The sequence below is a fragment of the Miniopterus natalensis genome, chromosome 16 (assembly GCF_054644295.1).
Source record: "Miniopterus natalensis isolate mMinNat1 chromosome 16, mMinNat1.hap1, whole genome shotgun sequence".
Taxonomy (NCBI): Eukaryota; Metazoa; Chordata; class Mammalia; order Chiroptera; family Miniopteridae; genus Miniopterus; species Miniopterus natalensis.
In genome coordinates, this window is record NC_142096.1 from 24,415,277 (window position 1) to 24,435,020 (window position 19,744).

Below are 19,744 nucleotides of genomic sequence, written 5' to 3' on the forward strand. Positions count from 1 at the left end.
GGGGAAAACTCTTGTTTTAAGTATATTTTGTTAAATTATATAATTGCTAAACTAAAGATTTAAGTTTTAAAATGCAATTTACTTTTTAGGTTATAAAATTATTTTAAACAAGCATAATGTTTGTAGTCATTAGTTTTTCAACTACTTTATAATGTTTGTTCCAAATTTATAAATGCTGTCTTATTTATTCTGATTTGCACATGGAGAGAAAGGACTTTGAATATATTTTATCGATGGTTTGTTTCCCTTGACTTTAGGGTATTACAGAAGCAAAGAGAAAGGTAGGATTGCCTGCAAAATGTTCTCCTTAGATGTTTTTTAAAGATCTAGTAGCTTACAATCATTGGCATCTATGATATTGCTGTACTCCCATGAGAAAAATAGCTTCATTTGTGATTTTGAGACTTTCGAATGGTACCATTTTATAATTTTGCTTTTAGCAAGAAGTCATAATTTTCCATTAATTCAGTTAAGCATTCTTTTTGATTCCTGCTTTGCATTTGTTTTTGTTGCCTTCTCATGCATCCTTTAGAAATATTTCTGCATCTCTTGTAAGTCCATTTGTTTTCATCATGCCAGTTTCGTTCTTTAAATTATGCTAAAATGACATTAAGATTAATAAAATAATAGGACATGCAAGATACTCTAAGATGTTTTTGAACCATGTGTTGTCAGGATTTGGAGCACTTGATATTTTCGCATCCAAACATGAGGACTACATTTGTAAATTTATATTGGAAAACAAAGACAGTTTTATAAAACTGTTTTTAAAAAGAATCTCACACATCCATTCATCATTCAGTCAACTCTTTTTAAACACTTACCATGAAGATGAATTAGGTATGAATCCTGTCTTCAGTGGGCTTAGAATGTAGCTGTAGAGATAATATTCATACAATTCAGAAAGTGATAACTCTAAACAAGGATAGAATGATTAGGAAAGGCCTCCAAGTGTTATTTTGTAAGACATTATAGGATAGAATTTGGATATTCTAGAGGGTGAATTGAGGGAGCAGAGGAAGTGTCTTGGATGGAGAGTTCAGAATAAAGGAGGACTTGTGGGACAAACTTTAGCTTTATATGAATGAGGCATATTAGGTTTACCAGCCTCACTGAGTTAGATTCTTTTTGAGAGTAATAAGAAGTAATGAGGATAGGATCCAGTTAGAAGGCAGTCAGTTTTTAACTTGGTGTGTGATTGGTGGTGGTGAAACATTGTACCAGCTTAAGCAGCCCATGAGGAGCTTGATAACTGTTACAGGACAGTCAGTTCTGCATGATAGAGACTCTTATCTTAGTGTCCTAAATTAATACTACACATTTTTAACCGATCTCCTTCCATTAGTTATTAGTCCATTCTCCATGCTGCTTTCCAGAATGATCTAGCCCTTTACTGATTTAAATACTTCAATGTCTTTTCACTCACTGTCTTCAGGATAAAAATTCGAATCCTGTAGGTTGGCACGTTGAGGTCTTTCACGTTCCAGCCTGCCTCCCTGGCCTTGTGCCTCATTACCTTCCCCAAGCCCTCCTCATTAGGTACGGTTTTTCTCTGATAGCTGCCATTTTCACTTGTGGATTTTACATTACTTCATAGAAATATGATTTTAAAAAAACAGTGGTGGGAGGCATAAGAAGAAATTGCCTTTATGAAAGGGAAAGAGGTCAAGGAATACAAATGTTTAAATTCAAAGGGCTGTGAAAGAGTTTTTGGTGTTGGATTATCAAGAATGTAGTGGTAGAATAGTTCTTTAATCTGAAAAAGACAGTTTTGGTTGACATCTGAGAAAGTGAGAGTGGAAAGGAAATCTAAGAAGAAAGAAAATTACATAGGATATGGGGAGGTGGCTGCAGTGGCTTCCTAGACCCCTGGGTTATGTACACTTTCCAAGTCCCATTCTTTCTGTATTTCTTGTGGCTTCCAGAAGCCACGCTTGTAGATACCAAGAATATTTTTAAAAAATCAGATCTTTAGATTTTGTCAATGAGAACTATTAAAACAATTGCCATCTCTACTATCTTCATTTCTGTTTTTAGAATAAAAGACACTTGAGTATCTAACAACGCAGGAAGAACATATTCTCAGAAGAACGGTGGTTAAATTGAATCCATAAATTTGTAATTTCAGCCCCACGCCACTTTCTTAAACCTCAGATTTTTCTGTTTGGCTGCCTATTTGACATTTCACTTAGAAATCTAATGAGTATCTTATGTTGAACATGTCTAAAAGGGAATTTCAGATTTCTGTTTTTCCCAATCCCTTTCCCGAGAAACCTGACTGCCGATAGCCAGTTCTTTTTATATGTTTATTTTGTCATAGTTCTTACCACTTCATAATGTACGTTGTGTTTATTCTTTCTCGTCACTTTCCCCGCTTGAGTGTAAGCTTTAGGAAGGCAGAGTGTCTCTTCTCTTCACTCATGAGTCTCAAATATATCGAACAGTTTGGGACATAATAGGTACTCAATATTTATTGAATGAATGTGTGAGTCACTAAAACTCAGCTTTTTGCAGCACTCAGTATATTGGCCTTATTGTTTATTATTTTCATTTTATGGAAAATTTCAAACATCACCCTGGACCTGAATTAGGAGTGGGGAATTGCTCAGTGAAGGAGTGAGGTGCGCTCTGTCTTTCTCTTCCCAGGGTTGGAACTCAAATGTTTTTTTTTATACGTGTATAACTCTACTAAATGATTATGTTTATAGTGTGCTTTGGTATATAGAAGTTTAAACTGACTCGGATCTAGTTATGAGTCATATTATTTCCCTTAAATAAATTTATAGTTCTACCAACTTTCATATTAGCTTATGTAGCACAAATTAAGTTATTCATAAATTTAGATTTAATGAAACTTTATTAATAATTTAGTTGTATTAATCTGTTTCCATAATGTTTTGAATACAACTCTGTTGTAGTAGTTAGTACATTGTATTGTAGTTATTTGTTTACATGAATTGTAAATCTCTTGAACATAGGGAACATATGCTTATTTTTGTCTCCAAACCACCTAAAAAAAGTAACTGAAAAATATTAGTTAATAATTGCTTGTTTAATGAATAAATAAAGTTAATAACTATTGATTATTTAATACTCATAACCTACTCATATAGATGACACCCTCTTTTACAGACAAACTGGGGTAGAAGGGTTCAATGACTTATTTCAGATTATATATTACTAAGCAGCAACACTAGAAAGTTGGGGACTAAATTTTTTACTAATCCCTTGTGTTTGCTTTATAGTATTCAAAGAGATATTGCATTTTTTATCTTCCTTGATCCTAATACCAGCTTTGGTATGGGCAGAGCAAATACCATTCTTATTTAACAGAGGAAAGTCTGGGTCAGGGAGGTTAAGTCACTTGCTCAGTGTTGCACAACTGAGAGGTGTTTGGGCTACTTCTAGAGCGTAGGTCTTTTGACTCCTAGTCTAATGCTTTGTCTACTACACTGCATTACCTAAGTTTACTGAATAGAAATGGAGGGACATAGAAAGAAACAGTTTTCATAGTTTATATCTTCTGGCATTTTAGTTGATAGCCACTCGTAATTATAGAAAAAATAACATTATTGCAGCACGCATAGTATATTTGTGAGGAAGTTTAAGCTTTCCTTAACCAAAGAATAGGGCATTGAGAACAAGGAATATGTGCTTAGAAGAGGAATATGAATTAAGAAGGTTTCCTTTTTTCTCATGCTTTATAAAATCATCTTGAATCAATAGATATGTATGTATTGCAAATGAAAATTAAGATTTGATTTTCCTCTTCAGGTGGTTGTTGATTGGAAGAAAATTCTTTTTCCAAAATACGATCTCCATAGATTTGTAGTTTCTGTCTTCATCTCCATTTCATTCTTTTGCTCTGCATAATGTAATAGCGTAGAATATAGAATTTAAAGGCACATGAAACATTTTATAAAGCCAATTAGCTAATTTTTTTTTATGTGTATATATACAGAAAAATTTTCTATCCACGAGTGAAACAGATCCATCTACTCTGGGAGTTTCTCTTCCTATTGGCGACAGGTTATCTGCCAAGGTAAGTAGATAGGAGTAGTAATTGTGGGTAGCACTTTTATGAAAGATCAAAATCATGAAAGAACATATTCCTAATTTAAATGCAAACAGGTTACATCATTTTCTGTACTTGAATATATGTATTTTTCTAAAAGCCTGTAGAGTCTCTAGTTGTGCTGTTTAAAATTTCTTTTGAACATTACACTTGTAAACCATGTAATGTGATGTATTTTTTAATATGTTGATCAATTAAAGATTCAGAATTCACGTTTTCCAGCATTGGTTTCTGAGCTGTAAAGTTTATGCTCTGTAACACCGTGAAATGAGTAGATGGGAGAGTATACTGAGCTTTTATGTAGGATGAGGATGTGGGGCGATTTGAATGTCTATTTCTATCACTCCACAGATACATGCACATATTCTTTAGAGGTTTCAACAGAACATTTACATTATAATATTTTACTGTCTATGATAATTTAACCTTTTTATGTTTAAAATGGTTAGCAGCAGGTCTTTTGGGAGGGGTTGGGGGATGGAGCAGGAGATAGCTATGAAAAGGAAAGAAGGAAAGCAGCGTGGTCAGATCTCCTTGAGAACATGCTAATGACAGACTTCCTGACAAATATTGTGTATTTTCTAGTGGGAAAGGTTTATTTATGATACTTTCGACATAGTGCACCTTGATTGTCTAGGATTGCTGTTGATAAAAAACCTAGAATCCATGGACTTACGGGGCATGGCTCCTTGGAAAATGTCATCTAAGCTATGCACCTACTGGAGTGTAGAAGGATATTTCACAACCACACCAGCTTTCTTCTGTTAGAGATATCGTGTGTTAATCTGGACCTACACATGTCCTGATGCATATTTTAACATGACAAGAAAGGGGAACTGCATTGATGGCCTATAACCTTCTGCTTTTCCTGGGCCTTGCAACTACTGCTGTCCTTGAAATTATTAGAAAAACTTGATTCTGGGCAAGATCTATGATTTGTGTGTCTGATTTAACATTAAGGCACTTTTTCCTGAAGTTGAAGTTAACATTGCCTTTTGGTATCTATTTTAAGGAAAGGTTGAAACTTGAACGCAACAAAGAATACAATCAATATCTCAGGGGAAAGGAAGAATCCACCGAAAATCTCAGACAGGTAGAAAAGAGTACTGAGGTAGGTATTGCTTTTAAAGTAAATCTTTACTACTACGGATGAATATTTTGTACTTACTTGAAATATATATATTTTTAATTCATTTCAGAGAGAGGAAGGGAGAGGGAGAGAGATAGAAACATCAATGATGAGAAAGTCATTGATCGACTGCCTCCTGCACACCCCCTACTGGGGATCAAGCCTGCAACCCAGGCATGTGCCCTGACGGGGAATCAAACTGGGATTCTCCTGGATCATGAGTCGATGCTCAACCAGTGAGCCACGCTGGCCAGGTCTACTTGAAATATTTTTATGTTAGACATTTCACTTGGTTTTTAATGTAATGTTTTAAAAAATAAGCCAAATTGAACCAAACAGGACAAATACTTAGTTTTGCAAATGGTTTTATCTCATATTGAAGAACTTACCCTATGTTTTAACTTTAACTTCATGGGGGAGATTTAATTTTAGAGATTGGTTTTAAGTGATTTTTGCTTATTTAGTTTTAAGTGTTTTTTTTTTAATATATTGACGATTTCTAGCTATATACATATACTTGCCAAATTTAAGGATGGTTGATGTTACTAGGGCCAAAAAATTTACCACCTTCTATATTATTTGTGTTAAGAAAGAATTTTATTTGAAATATTTTGAAGCAATATTTAACAAACAAAGTATGCTTAATATTTCCTGGGACAGGAATTTGCATTTTATCTTCTCTTTTTGTGGTCACTTTATATTACTATTGCCTGTATGTTTGATATTTATTAAGTGTTATTAAAGGATAAATTTTTGGAACTTTTTCCCCTCTAAAGATAAGGTATCTCTTATGGGTAATTAAGCCTTGACTTGAGATGATAAATAGACTAAGCATCATTTGAGAGTTTAATTACCTTTTAAGAAATAGCACCTCATTAAGGTCTGTTTCCTTTTTTTTTAATTGACCAGCACAAAAGTCAAAGAAAGAAAAAACCTATTAGTCAGGTTAAACCTGATTTACTTTCACAAATACAAACATCTTGCCAGAATTCAGAGGGTCCCAAGAGAGATGTCTTAACTCCTTCAGAGACGTATGAAGAGCTTCTAAACCAAAGACGGCTAGAAGAGGACAGATACCGACAACTAGATGATGAAATTGAATTAAGGAATAGAAGAATCATTAAAAAAACGAATGAAGAAGTGGACATTTCCAATAAAAAACATCAAAGGTTTGCCAGCAGGGTTGACATTCCTGATAGAAGACTTGACAGGTTTAATGAGAATCGTGTCTTGAACAGACAGCATTATAGACCAGACCAAGATCCTGAAGTAAGTGAAGAAATGGACGAGAGGTTTAGATATGAAAGTGATTATGATAGAAGACCTTTGAGAGTATATACAAATGACAGGTATTTACAACTTCATTTTTATTTTATTTCCTTGCTCAATATTATTGTTACTTCTTAGCATTATATTAGGGAGAAGTTTCATTTGATTTACGTATTTAATTCTAAGATGCTGTCAGCTTTAAGTTACACCATTATTTTATGTGCCACTGAGGGAACAAAGAAAACACCCAAGACGGGGAGAAAAGGATCCTGTCATAAACCTGGAACACTGAAAAGCTACAACCTTTATGTAAAATTTAATGGGAAATAAACTTTCCCATAGAAATGTACAGAAAAGAAACTTCCATGCCTCAAACTTGGCACTGAGTAGAGGGAGTAAGAAATAACTTCCTTGAGAACTAAATGGTCAGCCAGCACTGATTTCAGGTTTGCAGTCCAAATTCATGCTGCCATTATAGTCCAAAAAAAATGAGGCAAGAAATCAGAGTTGTCTCACATTCACAGTGTCCCTAGGTGACTGGCAGGGGACAATAACTCCTCTGCAAGACCTTGACCTAAAACCAAGTTGATGGCTAGTTTCAGATATTAGAATGTGGGACAGAAGGGACACCTTGAAATAGATGAAATACAGTTTATTCCTTTAATGTTTCTATGCTCTAAATCCTTTTATCAATATATTCCTTTGTTTTTAAGTTACTTATTGAACATTTATTTAAGTGAAATGGTACTAATTTATTTTGATCAGATTTTCACATGCTTTTCTCTTTCTTTGGATGATCGTTTTTGTAACACTATTTGTAATTTCTTATTTTTGTTTAGTCATTTGTCTTAATACTTAAAACTTGCTGTACTTCAACCTAACTTTTGATTTGGAGATAGAAATATGGCAGGGTCCCCTGTTTGTCATTGACTTGTTAACTTGAAAGGGTTAAATCTAAATTTGGAGTAAAGGGACCTGTTTCATTTATTTGTCCAAATAGATTATTTTTTTTAGTATTTTAGGAAATTTTCTGAGATGAAATGCTGCATATTCAATATTCTAATTATTAATAATACAAAGCCTTTACAGTTTTTTGTCTTCTCTTTATTCTGTAGCTATTATATTCTGCTCACCCAATCTTTTTAATATTCACCCTGATTTGAGTGAAGGATTAGAATTTTACAATGCCAACTATAGTTATCTCTGATTTGAATCCAGTTGTTTGTACTTTAGAAAAAGCTCCAAATCCTATAATGTGTTATATTTGAAAATGTTTATATCAGAAGGTAGTCAAAGGCAGTCTAATCTAAAAATCTCCACTGGGGAACTGCAGGTAATCTTGGACTCTTGGTGCTGCCTTCTTTGTACACGAGAACTTTTTTTCCTTATCGTGTTTATTTACCTTTGGTGTGTAATGTAATGCATACCTTTTAAGTTTGGGATTTCAAGAAATTTATTATGAGGTTGTTGCTTTGCTTTTTATATATTTTAATCTGTTTGTAATTACACCCTGTGATAATTTTATACATGAACTAACAAATGAATTTCAGCCTAATTGAGCACTAATCTTATTATGTATTTCATAAATGAACTTTTTCTGTATTATCTCCTACAAGTAGTAGTTTCAGATTAGTTTAAACATGAGAATGAGTGAGAATAATTCCTGTTACACATTTCAAAGTTTCTAAGAGTATTTCTTCAAAATGTAAATTATTATATATTACTTCCATTTTGTTAATGCATATATCTCTAAATGTAAGATTTGTCACATATGGTAATTGAGGTTAAAATTGAATTTCTTTATTTCTGATTTGTGGATTTCTTATTCCAGCAACAGAAAAATCACATCTATCATTCAGTAGGTTTTATTTAATAGAGTGGGTGACAGGAAAATGACTTTACTTGTTAGTGAAATTTTTGAAACTAAAGGAACGTGTAACTGCATTTGGTCTCTCACTCTAACCATTTATTCTTAATATACTATAACTTAGCCAGAAGTTCTTGACAAAAAAATAATTATAACCGATTGTGAGAAATACAAAATTAATTTTCCTTTGTTCTGTTTCCCTTCTCTGTTTTCTTCTAGAAGTCAGCATGTGATCAATTCTAGTTATGATTTTTAGTAACTTTTGATTTACATATTTTTTTATCTCAGTTCTTTTCTAATTATCCTATAAACTTTTTCATACACTATAATGTTTTTATTAATGATACATTTTTCCACTTTAAATATGGGAAGGAAAGCTAAAGCCCAGAAATGATTTACTTTTCCGAACTAATCATTAATCACTGGTAGTGGTTTTAATAGTTAACAAGGTGGTTAGCTTTGCTTGACAGTTGCATTCTGTGTGTGTATATTATTTACTTATATATAGTTACCAATTTAATTAAAATATATGTTTTAGGGGCTTTCTGAAGTTGAATGTAGTAGTGTGTCTGTAATACTTAGAAATTTATAGGCACTTTTAAAATATAGTCATCCTAGTCTTTATTATTTATTAACTTGAATTATACAAGTTAATGTATTACCATCTTATATTTTCCTTTATAACCAATGTTAATGAGTAAAGGACATTTTTAGCATTCAAAACTTTTTTAAAAGTTTTTATATGATAATGCAGTTTGCACTTCAGTTTAACTTGATATTTGCTAGTTTGTAATCGTATGTCGTTTAATAAAATTCTGAGTTAACACTCCATCTGAAATTAGAATCTCTGTGATAGCCACATAGGCTTTTAGTGAAGGACATTCTAAGAAGTGTGCATGCTTAATATGAAGACATAAATGAGGAGAAATGGCTTATTAGAACACGAGCTACTTATTTGATATTAATTTTTTCTTATAATAGTTAATTTTCATTTATCTTTGGAAGGAACATTTTAATTATTTTTCCCCACTTTAAAGATGGGGTTGATATTAAAAAAATAATGTTATGGAATTAAAGTAAATATAAAAATTGGGAAACAACTGAAAACAATGAGAAAAAAACAATTAATAGTTCAATATTTTTCTTTTAACTTTTGTGGTCTAGAGTACCCCTGAATAGCAGAATTCATTCACATTGGAGAAATTCTTGATACGAAAACAAGGCGGTGTAACCATTATTATGAATTAGGTGATTTCTTTTAATTGAGACATTTGATTTTTCCTCCCTATGAACTGTATCAATATAGGACCAACAGATGATATTTTATTTTATAATGTTATTCTTGATAACAAAAACATTGTAAATTTATTTCTGAAGTAGTTTGTTTGATTCTGTGGTTTATTAAGGAAGTAAGTTTGAAGTTATTTCATTTAGAAGTTGTTCATTCACATGTAAGTTAGCTGAAAATACCTGTGGTTTCAAACAATTTGCTTTTTTCTGTAAGAGACTTTTTTTTATAAGATAAATGTGTTAATTTTTAGAGTAAACTTGGCCTCCAGCCTATACCCGCTTTCTTTGGGTATTGAAATTTGAACCTAATTCAAGGAAACAGAGAAAAAAGCTTTTTCCATTTAATCTTTAACTTTTGGGTTTTTTTGATAGTAGGATGGTGAAACTATTTTATAGTTTTTCCCTCATGCAGATCTTATTTGCTGTGTCAAAGTAATCAAATTTTTTCTTTTGTGAGGTCTGTCCTTTACAAAACCCGATGGATTGAGGTGTGATAAGTGAACCTGTGGATAAAGTCATAGACTATTTAGTTAGTTCTGGGTTACAGGGGTAGTTTTAATCTGGTACTGGCTCTAAAAACACAGCTAAACTGAAAGAATTTCTCAGGAACAAACTGGACCTAAACCGAACACCTGCACTCTGACTAGAATCAGACTTCTTAGACATGAGCTCATTGCTTCTGGAGATCACCATCTGTCATTCCCCTGCCAATGTTGAAAGGATTGAAGAGAGTGAGCTGTGGTCAAACCAGTGCTGGCTCTGGCCAGTTCCCATTGCAGAGAGTACTTCATTTGCCTTTGTAAAGGTTTCTAAAATAAATTGTAAGACCACCATAAAAGCTGTTAAAGTGAAATAACGCACAATTAAGAGTGATTAAATGTTAAATTTATTAGAAATATAAAAGAAACGTCAATAAATGAAGGAAATTCCATTATAATTATATTTTAATAGATGATGAGGTGGCTAATTTTTCAAACTGTAATTTGTCTTCACAGCTTTAGGTCTTATATTAGTAACTTACAATTACACCAGTTATTTCAGGAAATTGAATAGGATGCCTTAAGATTTTATTTTACTCTTTTTAGTGAAATACCTATCTCTGCTCTTTTGTGGACTCTTAAACATTTCTCCAGTTTTGTCTTTATATTGTAGGTATCAGAGATGGAGACTTTTATAATTTTGTTAATTTTTTTCTTTAGTGAAAGGGCCCACCTTCAACTATCTTTCATATGCACTGTTCATTAGGAAATCTTTGTGATTTTACTGTAGAATTTAGCAGAGACTTTGACCTTATACATAAATAAAACCATTTCTTAACTTTCTTTAATTTGGAGTGAACTTTGAAAATGACCTTTTGTGCTTATGATGTTTGCTTTATTAAGATGTCTGTATGTACTGAAAATCCTACAAACCATGTTTTTGTGTAGATGCTTTAGGTACTCAGGGTACAGCTGTATAAAGATAAGCTAAAAATGCAAGTTCAAACTTAACTGAAAATGCAGGAAGCCACAAGCTTTTTGATAAATTTTAGAATTTTTGTATGTGTAAGTAGCCTTCAATTCTGGTTAACTTTGATTTAATCCCAAGTGATGTTTTTAAAAATTCGTAACTTTAAATTTCTCTATACCTGAAAACCTTCATTGATACAGGCACCACTGTACCACATCAACAAATTTACTTTCGTCTGTTGTACAGTGTGTTTGCAAGGCCACCTCCAGATTTTTGGGATTCCCAAGGAGGACTCACAGGACTTTATGTATACAGTTATATTCCTGGCTATGGTTTATTGTAGTTGAAAAGATATAAAGTAAAATCAGTAAAGGAAAAAGGCACATGGGACAAAGTCCAAAGGAAACTAGGCCAAGCTTCCAAGAATTTTCTCCCAGTGAAGTAGCACAGGACATGTTTAATTCTTCCAGTATGGAATTGTGACAGCATGGGTGAAATGTTGTCTACCATGAAAGCTCATTAGAGACTCAGCGCCCAATGTTTTTATTGGGGGCTGGTCAAATAGCACCCTTTTCCTAGTTGTACCAAAATTCCAGACTTTCTGAAGGAAAGCAGATGTTAGCGTAAACTATATTGTTTGTACAAATAGTTTAGATTCAGTGAGCCATTCTTACCAGTTCTCAGAATTGTGAGGCCCCTCCCTCAATCGATATTCCCAGGTGCCAGCCAAGGGCCAGCCTTACTACTAATAGACATTTCTAAACACAGGGAGGCTCAGGCCAGCTCTGTTAACTCTTAACTCTTTTGACTCTTTTCTGCACATGTGTGTTTATATACATCCAGTATAACTAAACCTGGTTGCCTGGCGTTGTTAATTACAAATTTGAATTTGAGTTTATATTTAGTTGTCTTTAAGTGGTAGAAGTAGAGAATAACACTAATGTGTCAGTTTAAAAGAGATTCAAGCACCTAGACTTGAGATATAAAACCAGCTGTGTTTTGATAAATGGAAATAAATTCAAAATTCTTTTTTGAAAGAGCCTATGGAGGGTTCTGTTGTTTTAGATACGGGAAAAAAATTGGAGGCATTTATGTCATGCCTCGTCATATATTAGTAAGGTTATAGTTCTATAGAGTCTTTTCCTCATAGATGGTATTGATAATGGCCTGGGTGGTGGAAACAAATGAATTTTATATGCTGGCTCTATGGAGAGTGAGAAGTTCCTTTTCTTCTGAAAATTGCCATTTTTCTTAATGTGATAAGAAATTCACCTAAAATAGTGAACAATACTTTAAAAGCCATATTTTTTTTCTAATAGTCCTCTTGAGAGTCAATGTAGTTTAACTGCCATGTAAAGAAATATGACTTAGGAAATAGTGATTTTCATGGATGCTTATAAATGTTGGTATAAATAGTCATGTTTTCCTGGTATGAAAAATTAAGCTAAAGAAATCAATGTTTGCCAAATGGAAAAAAAGATTAATTGGAAAAGAAAAATTTAAAAATTATTTTCTGAAAAGGATTAAGAAGGAAATAAAAAACATTCTAATTTTTGTTTTGTTTTATGACCCAGTAACCTGAACTAATCATTTTCTAGCCAGGCATCAGTCTGTTTGTTTATGATGTTTTCTATGCACCTATTGCTAATATTTATTCTTTTATGTGATTTATACTGTTAGCAAATGTGTGGCATGCTATATTTAATTTAATTAAATGGTAAGTCTACTGCTGTATTTTTTTTCAGTAGCAAAGCATGACTTGTATACTGCTGTATTTTTAAGTTACAAATGCTTGTATGTGCAGCAAAATAATTCCCAGAATTTATGAATTTTGATTAAGAAAATGATGTCATTTTGAAATTTGACTATAATCTTCATGAGGGTAAGCGCCATGTCTATATACCCTGTACCTAGAATTGAACTTGGCATGTAGTAGGTGCGCAATAAGTAGTCTTTGAATAAAGGAATGAAAAAAAAGTATAGTATATGCTTTGTTTTCAAGTTAAAAATTCCTAGACGTTATATTGAAATAATTTATAGTGACCTTCTGTTTTAAAGATGACAAAATCTAAACTCTTAGTGTCTCTTATTAACCAGCAGGTCATACTTGAATCAAATCTTGTTCACATTAATTTTAAAATGTGTACAGTGAAACTTCATTATAACACTTTGTTCCCTTTAACATTTCCAACATCAAATGCAAAAACACCAAAGACATATAAGAAGGTCCACTGTATGTGGAATGAGCTCTATAAGCTAATGTGTTTTTAAGGCTGTACGGGAACAGACGAGGGAATGTGCCTTCTGTGGAGTATGGTGACGATGTCACAGAACAGTCAAACATACGAATTTCATCTGCTGGAAATAAAAGGTATAGTATGTAATGTAAATTCTGCCCTTCAGTCATTACATACACTGTGAAACAGCACCCGTTAAAACTGGCTTACTGAAAAGTAGGAAGATAGTATCTCAACAGCCTTCCTTATCAGTGAGAAAGGAATTAAAGGGAAGAAGAGGTTCAGAGGGAAGAGTTGTGTTAAATGAAGAACGTTAGTACTTTAAAGCATTCTTTTGAAGAGCAAATTTTGATTATAAAGTGTGCCAAGGTTTTCTGAGTAAGTCCCTATCATTTTAAAGTGTATATATTTTTGAAGTAATGAAAGGAGAAATAAACATAATGCAGTGGACTAAAAATAAATTTAAAATATCTTTATCGGGGTAGTGGAACTTAACTGGAAATAAATTGAAAATGTTCTTGCAATGAGTTTTCATTTCAAATCTTTGTTTTCGATTTTCAGCTTATTGAGTAGATAACTTTTCTGCTTATGTTGTAAAACGGATGCTCATACATAATTCTGTCATGTTTGAAAAGATAAGAAATTAAATGCATTTTATATTCATTTCTCTTTCTATTTATAGTTTATCATTTTAGTGGCTTTCTTGTATCATACGTAAGAATAAGTGCTTCCAAATCTTTAGTGTATAGTGAGGATGATATTGTCATGTGTCAGGAACAGTGTCTATTTTCTTTGAAGAGTAATTCATAAAAGTGCTTGAGATTAGAGAATTTGCTGTTTGGGTCTAGTTAATGAAGGTTCTGTGAGGGACTTGTCTTTCTCGGAAGGAGTCTTTTAGGGATGATCTTCTTTTCCAAGTGTGTGTATAGGTGTCACCACTTTTTAAAAAAGATATATGTGTACTTATATTCATTTTCTTTACTGGGGTAATTCTTCTTAATTAAAAAAATGTTTTATTGGGAATCTATAGAGCCAGTGAAGAAGGCTGAAGAAAAAGGACCCTGAATACATTGGGGTCCCACTATTTAAAGATATAAAATGCCTTGATTTTTCTCTTACTTTAAGAATATGTAACTATTACAGTATCTGCAGTATTTTAAAAGGCCAGTAACTCATACCTACATTTTACTCTACTTTTTGTTTCCTGAAGATTATTTGAGTTTTAATTCTTTTTGTTTTTGTTTTAGTGCTCGAGACAATGAAGCATCCAAATCTACCCGAGAGATCTGTAGTCCTTTTGCAGGGATGCTCTTTGGTATGTGCAAACTTCAGTTGATTAGACATGTAGAGTGTTTCATCAAAGGTCTTTTTATTTTTTGATAAACACCCTTTCCCATTTTCTTTCCATGTAGTTTTTGAGGTGTTTTGGTCCAATCATGGTCATAATCCATGCTTTCTCTTTATAGAAATGAAATGCATAGTAACATAACTTGTCACGATAAAGTGAGCCTTATTTCCTGTGTGTAATTTTAAATAGAAAAGAACTCTATTCTTAGTGTAAAAATTATTAGAAAAATATCTTGAATTTGGTTTTAGTGAAGTATATGAGAAAATAGGATTAACAGTTTAGGTTCATTCACCTGAAAACCATCAGTAATTTATTTTTATTATTTTTTTAAAATATATTTTTATTGATTTCTGAGAGGAAGGGAGAGGAAGAGAGAGAGAGAGAAACATCAGTGATGAGAGGAAGTTATTGATCTGCCTCCTGCATGCCCCCAGCCGGGCATTGAGCTCGCAATCTGGGCATGTGCCCTGACCTGGAATTGAACCTCGATCTCCTTGATCATAGGTTGATGCTCAACTGCTGAGCCACACCAGCTGGGCCCATCAGCAATTTAAATCTTGGCTTAGAAATATGTAATTGCATGATATTCTCAGACCTTTGTTTCTTTGAAATGGCTATTGTGAGAAAAAATTGCACAGCACCTAGAATTTTATTCTAGCGTAATGTTTTTGAGAATTGACCAATTTTACTGTCAATAGATCAGAAAGCTTTATTCTTATGATGTATTTTGATAAACATGATAAAATTGGAGAACAGGCTTTTTGTGTTGAGAGCCCACTGACAAATAGTTTTATCAATAAATGGAAATTTTAAAAATGAATGTCATGAACTTATCATTAATGCAATCTAGTAATTATGGATGAATATTCAGTGAGATAATAAACTGATGCTTGAAATAAACCATTCAAGTCATTTAATCCAGCGGTTTATGTCATGGATATGGATATATATACACACACATATATATTTTTCTCCAGGTTATATTTGTGTATACCCACAGGGAATTTACTCTCTTCTGAGGCAGTACTTTCTATTTTTAGGTGGTTCTGATTATTATAATAATTGTCATTTCCATTGAACTGAAATTTGTCTTCCTGTAATTTTGCCCCAGTGACTTCATTTAGAGCCTTTTGCTTTATTTAAAAAATTAAGGCAATTGACTGCTTAGAGCAAAAATAATATATTGTGGTGTTTACAACAGAATCATGGGTTATTTAGAAGTATATTTTAAATTTTCCAAATATTTGGGAGTTTTCCTGCTGTCTTTTTGTTATTGACTACTTGTTTAATTCCCCTGTGGCCTGAGGGAAAAAATTGTATAATTTTAAATTTGAATTTTCTTAATAAAAATGTTTTAATGGTTCAGAATATAGTCAACCTTGGTGCATGTTTAGTGTGTACTTGAAAGAATGTGCAGTGTGTGCTTTTCTCTGTTGACTAGCTTTTCTAATGGTTATGGGTCACTGTATTAATTTTGTATTGCCACAGCACAGATTAACGCAAATTTAGTGACTCAAAACATCCCACATTATCTCACAATTTCTGTATGTGAAGAATTTAGTTAGGTCCTCTGCTCAGGATCTCACAGTGCTGTAAACCAGGTTTCAGCCAGGTTCCAAGCCCATTCGGAATGTTGGCAGAGTTCACTTCCTTGTGGCTGTATTACTAAGGGCTCCGACTTCTTATTGGATGTCAGCTGGAGACCGCCCATAGTTCCTAGAGGCTGACCACTGTTTCATGCAACATGGGCTTCCTCACCCTGGCTGCTCATTTTATCATGCAAGCAAGGAGACTTTCTAAACTCAGGGAGGGCTTTTACCTGATTAGATCCAAGATAATGTCTCTTTTGATAAATTCAGAATTGATTTGGTACCTTAATTATATCTGCAAATTCCTTTCACCTTTGCCATATACTGTTGGCTGGAAGGAAGTCATGCCCGTACTTAAGGGGAATGGTTTATACAGGGAGTCTTCACCAGAAGGCAGAGAATGTAGGATCTGTCTTAGAATTTTGCCTGCCACAGTCACATTTTTCTGTTACTTGACCAGTCTTTTTGAGGCCTTATTTTAAGTTTAGTTGGGGCCATTTAGAGTAGCCTTCCTTCCATGGGTAGTTTAGCCTTACTACTACAGAGTCACCTTTCTGGTCTCTTCCCTGAAGACCTAGGGGATCCCCAAGGACTCGACTCTACCTGGCTAGAGCTTGAGTTTCTCTCCACTTTGAGGTCTGAGAATTGTTTAGTTAATGTGTTCTCCATGGTTTTTTTGCCCAGCCGAATGGAATTTCACTCTGTGCATGCACAAACTAGTGCACAGAAAGTTGGAAGTTCCCTCTGGATTTCTGAAGCTCTTTTTATGCTTTATTTTGGATCTTTTCCCTAAACTTCCAGCTATGTTAGCTTTCCTGAATTTTGATCTTTATCTGCTCAGTTCAGCTCAGTTTCCAGCTTGGTTTGGGTTCTGCCTCCCTGTACCTGCAGTCTGGAACTTGCATTCAGGCAGAAATGGGGGTGCTTACAGGGCTCACCTCATTTATTTTTCTTCCCTCAAGTATTACCAGTCCTGTGCTTCCTGGTGTCCAGTGTCATATATTTTGCCTAGTTTTATTACTTTTTTGGGGAGGTTAAGTTCTGTGCTTGTCTCTCATGATCAGAAGCAGAATGGATATATAATTATAAAGCATTATTATTGACCTTAATGTAACTTACATTCCTCCAGTGGGAGTTCTACTGTTTCTGACATCTGTGCTTAATGGACAGACTTAGAAGCTGTATGTCCACTTAATTATTAATTGGGAGGCTAATAATTAACGTAGTAGAGGACTTGCTGGTTCAGTTACATTTTTGATGTCCTGTGATTTTTCTAGTGCTCCAGTCATGCATCTTAATTAAGAGGCGATTTTGTGTCATTGACATATGCAGCAATAATCTTTGGTGGACATCCAACATGTTTGCACAACTGGATTTTCACATAAGTGATATCAGGATGAGGTTTATAGTTTTTTTCTGTGGAATTGAGGTTATGATTGATGTTTTTTGAGAAGGATGCCAGTGTGATTAGTGTTGTATGTTAAGATAGTTGGTCTTACATAAGTGTGCTGGATGGACCGAAGCAGGGAGAGGGGGAGTTCAGGAGACTGGTTAGGTGGTTATTGCTGCAATCCAGGTGAAATGTGGAGAGGTTCTATCCAAAGTTAATGGCCATGAGAATAGGAAAGAGGGTCCACACATGGAGTAAATGAGAGGATGAGCAAAGTTACAGTGAGGTTTGAGGTTCGATTTTCAGGGTATTAACAGAAAACAAAGAGGTGCAGTTTCTTTTGAGGTGTTCAGCTTAGACATACTTGTTAAATTTAAGGGGCTTGTGGGAAATATTAGTGGAGTTATTATCCCAATTATTGGAAAAATGAGGATGGGGATTCGACTATTCTCTTATTTAAGAAGGTTTTTTAATAGAAGGATTAATGTGTCTTTGATACATGTTAGGTATTCATTATGAAGTTAATTGTTGACTGTATGAGAACTTTCTATGATAAATATGATTTTACTTTCTATATTTCCTGCTTTTGCAGCAATTACTCTTTGATCCAGTAATTAAAAATGGAGATTTTTTTTTAAAAAGTAGAGTTTCTAGTTGCATATGAGCTCAAGAGTTAAGACTGCATTTTTTTCTTACCACTTTCTAGGAGGTGAAGATCGAGAACGTATTCAGAGAAAGAAAGAAAAGTATAGACTAGAATTGCTGGAACAAATGGCTGAACAACAGAAGAACAAGAGACGGTAATGAAAGGTTTGCATTTAAAAGGGATGGTTTGAATTTAAAATCCATTTGTGTAAATGACATGATGATAACTATTACATAGTAAAACAAGAGGATATTTTTCAAACTAATGTGCTTTTGTGTTTGTAAATCGCTTCAATTTCAGTCTGTACATTGTAAATCAGCAGGGTAATAAATGCTCTGTGTTTCTTTGTCATAGGTAACTAATGAGACTATGTATATAGTATACTTGAACAGGCCTTTTACATACCTGAATTAATTTCTTCAATTACTGATTTAGGGTAGCATTTAATGCTATCTTCATACCCACTTATATTATCCCATATATAGTAAGAAATATGAAATAAAAATATTTTATCTTCTAACAGTGTAAAACGGTGCATATATATGTGCAGTATAAAAATAATCATAGTTGAATATTTATATTGTATACAAGTTTCAGTGTTTGTAATTTTTCTTGTAGAAACACTGGTGAAATATTAATTACACTTTAAAATTAGGAATAGATATCTTGGTTCTAGAGAACTTGAGACCTATTATCTTTTTTTTTTTTTTTAATATATCTTTACTGATCTCAGAGAGAGGAAAGGAGAGGGAGCGAGAGAGACAGAAACATCAATGATGAGAGAGTCACTGATCGAGCCCACAACCCGGGCATGTGCCCTGGCCGGGATCGAACCCTGATCGCCTGGATCCTAGGTCGATGCTCAACCACTGAGCCACGCCCAGCCAGGCGAGACCTATTATCTTTAAAAAAAAAGATTTTTATTGATTTTTAGAGAGGAAGGGAGAGGGAGAGAGACAAACATCAATGTGATATTTCAAGTGGCTGCCTCCTGCACGCCCCCTACTGGGGATTGAGCCTACAACCAAACCAGGGCATGTGCCCTAACTGGGAATTGAACCAGCAACCTTCAGTGCACGGGACAAACACCCAACCAGCAGAGCCACACTGGACATGGCAAGACCTATTAGCTTTTAGTTTTGTCATTTGTCTTCTATCTTAGAGGAAGCCAGTATCTACTGTCTGATATTCACCATTGTAAACATTTTTAAAAAAATTCTTATTAGACAGCATGGTATTAATTTTTAATTTTTTACCCTTTTTGTGTGAACTGAAAATATACATGTACCCTAAAAGGAGTAAAGATATTGTTTTACTTCTGTACTTTACTCTGTGTAAACTGCTTAGGCTTTAAAGTAGCCCAGGCATTGTTTTAGAGATACTTGTTCAAGTCAGTTTACATGTGAATTCTAGTTTACTTTAAATCAGAAAAGTTTAGTTTTCATAATTATTTAA

General features: G+C 33.7%; 1 protein-coding gene across 5 annotated transcripts in view; it reads left to right on the top strand.

The window, feature by feature from the left end:
- CSPP1 (centrosome and spindle pole associated protein 1) overlaps positions 1-19,744 on the top strand; it is an 87,674-nt gene that overhangs the window by 18,758 nt on the left and 49,172 nt on the right. For 3 of the 5 annotated variants that reach the window (XM_016206438.2, XM_087825417.1, XM_087825415.1), the window contains 6 exons: positions 3,962-4,042; positions 5,088-5,186; positions 6,114-6,553; positions 13,352-13,450; positions 14,564-14,631; positions 18,350-18,443. In XM_016206438.2, coding sequence (XP_016061924.2) covers positions 3,962-4,042; positions 5,088-5,186; positions 6,114-6,553; positions 13,352-13,450; positions 14,564-14,631; positions 18,350-18,443 — 881 coding nt within the window. The remainder of the gene's footprint in view (positions 1-3,961; positions 4,043-5,087; positions 5,187-6,113; positions 6,554-13,351; positions 13,451-14,563; positions 14,632-18,349; positions 18,444-19,744) is intronic. The other 2 variants (XM_087825416.1, XM_087825418.1) reach the window with 2 other exon arrangements.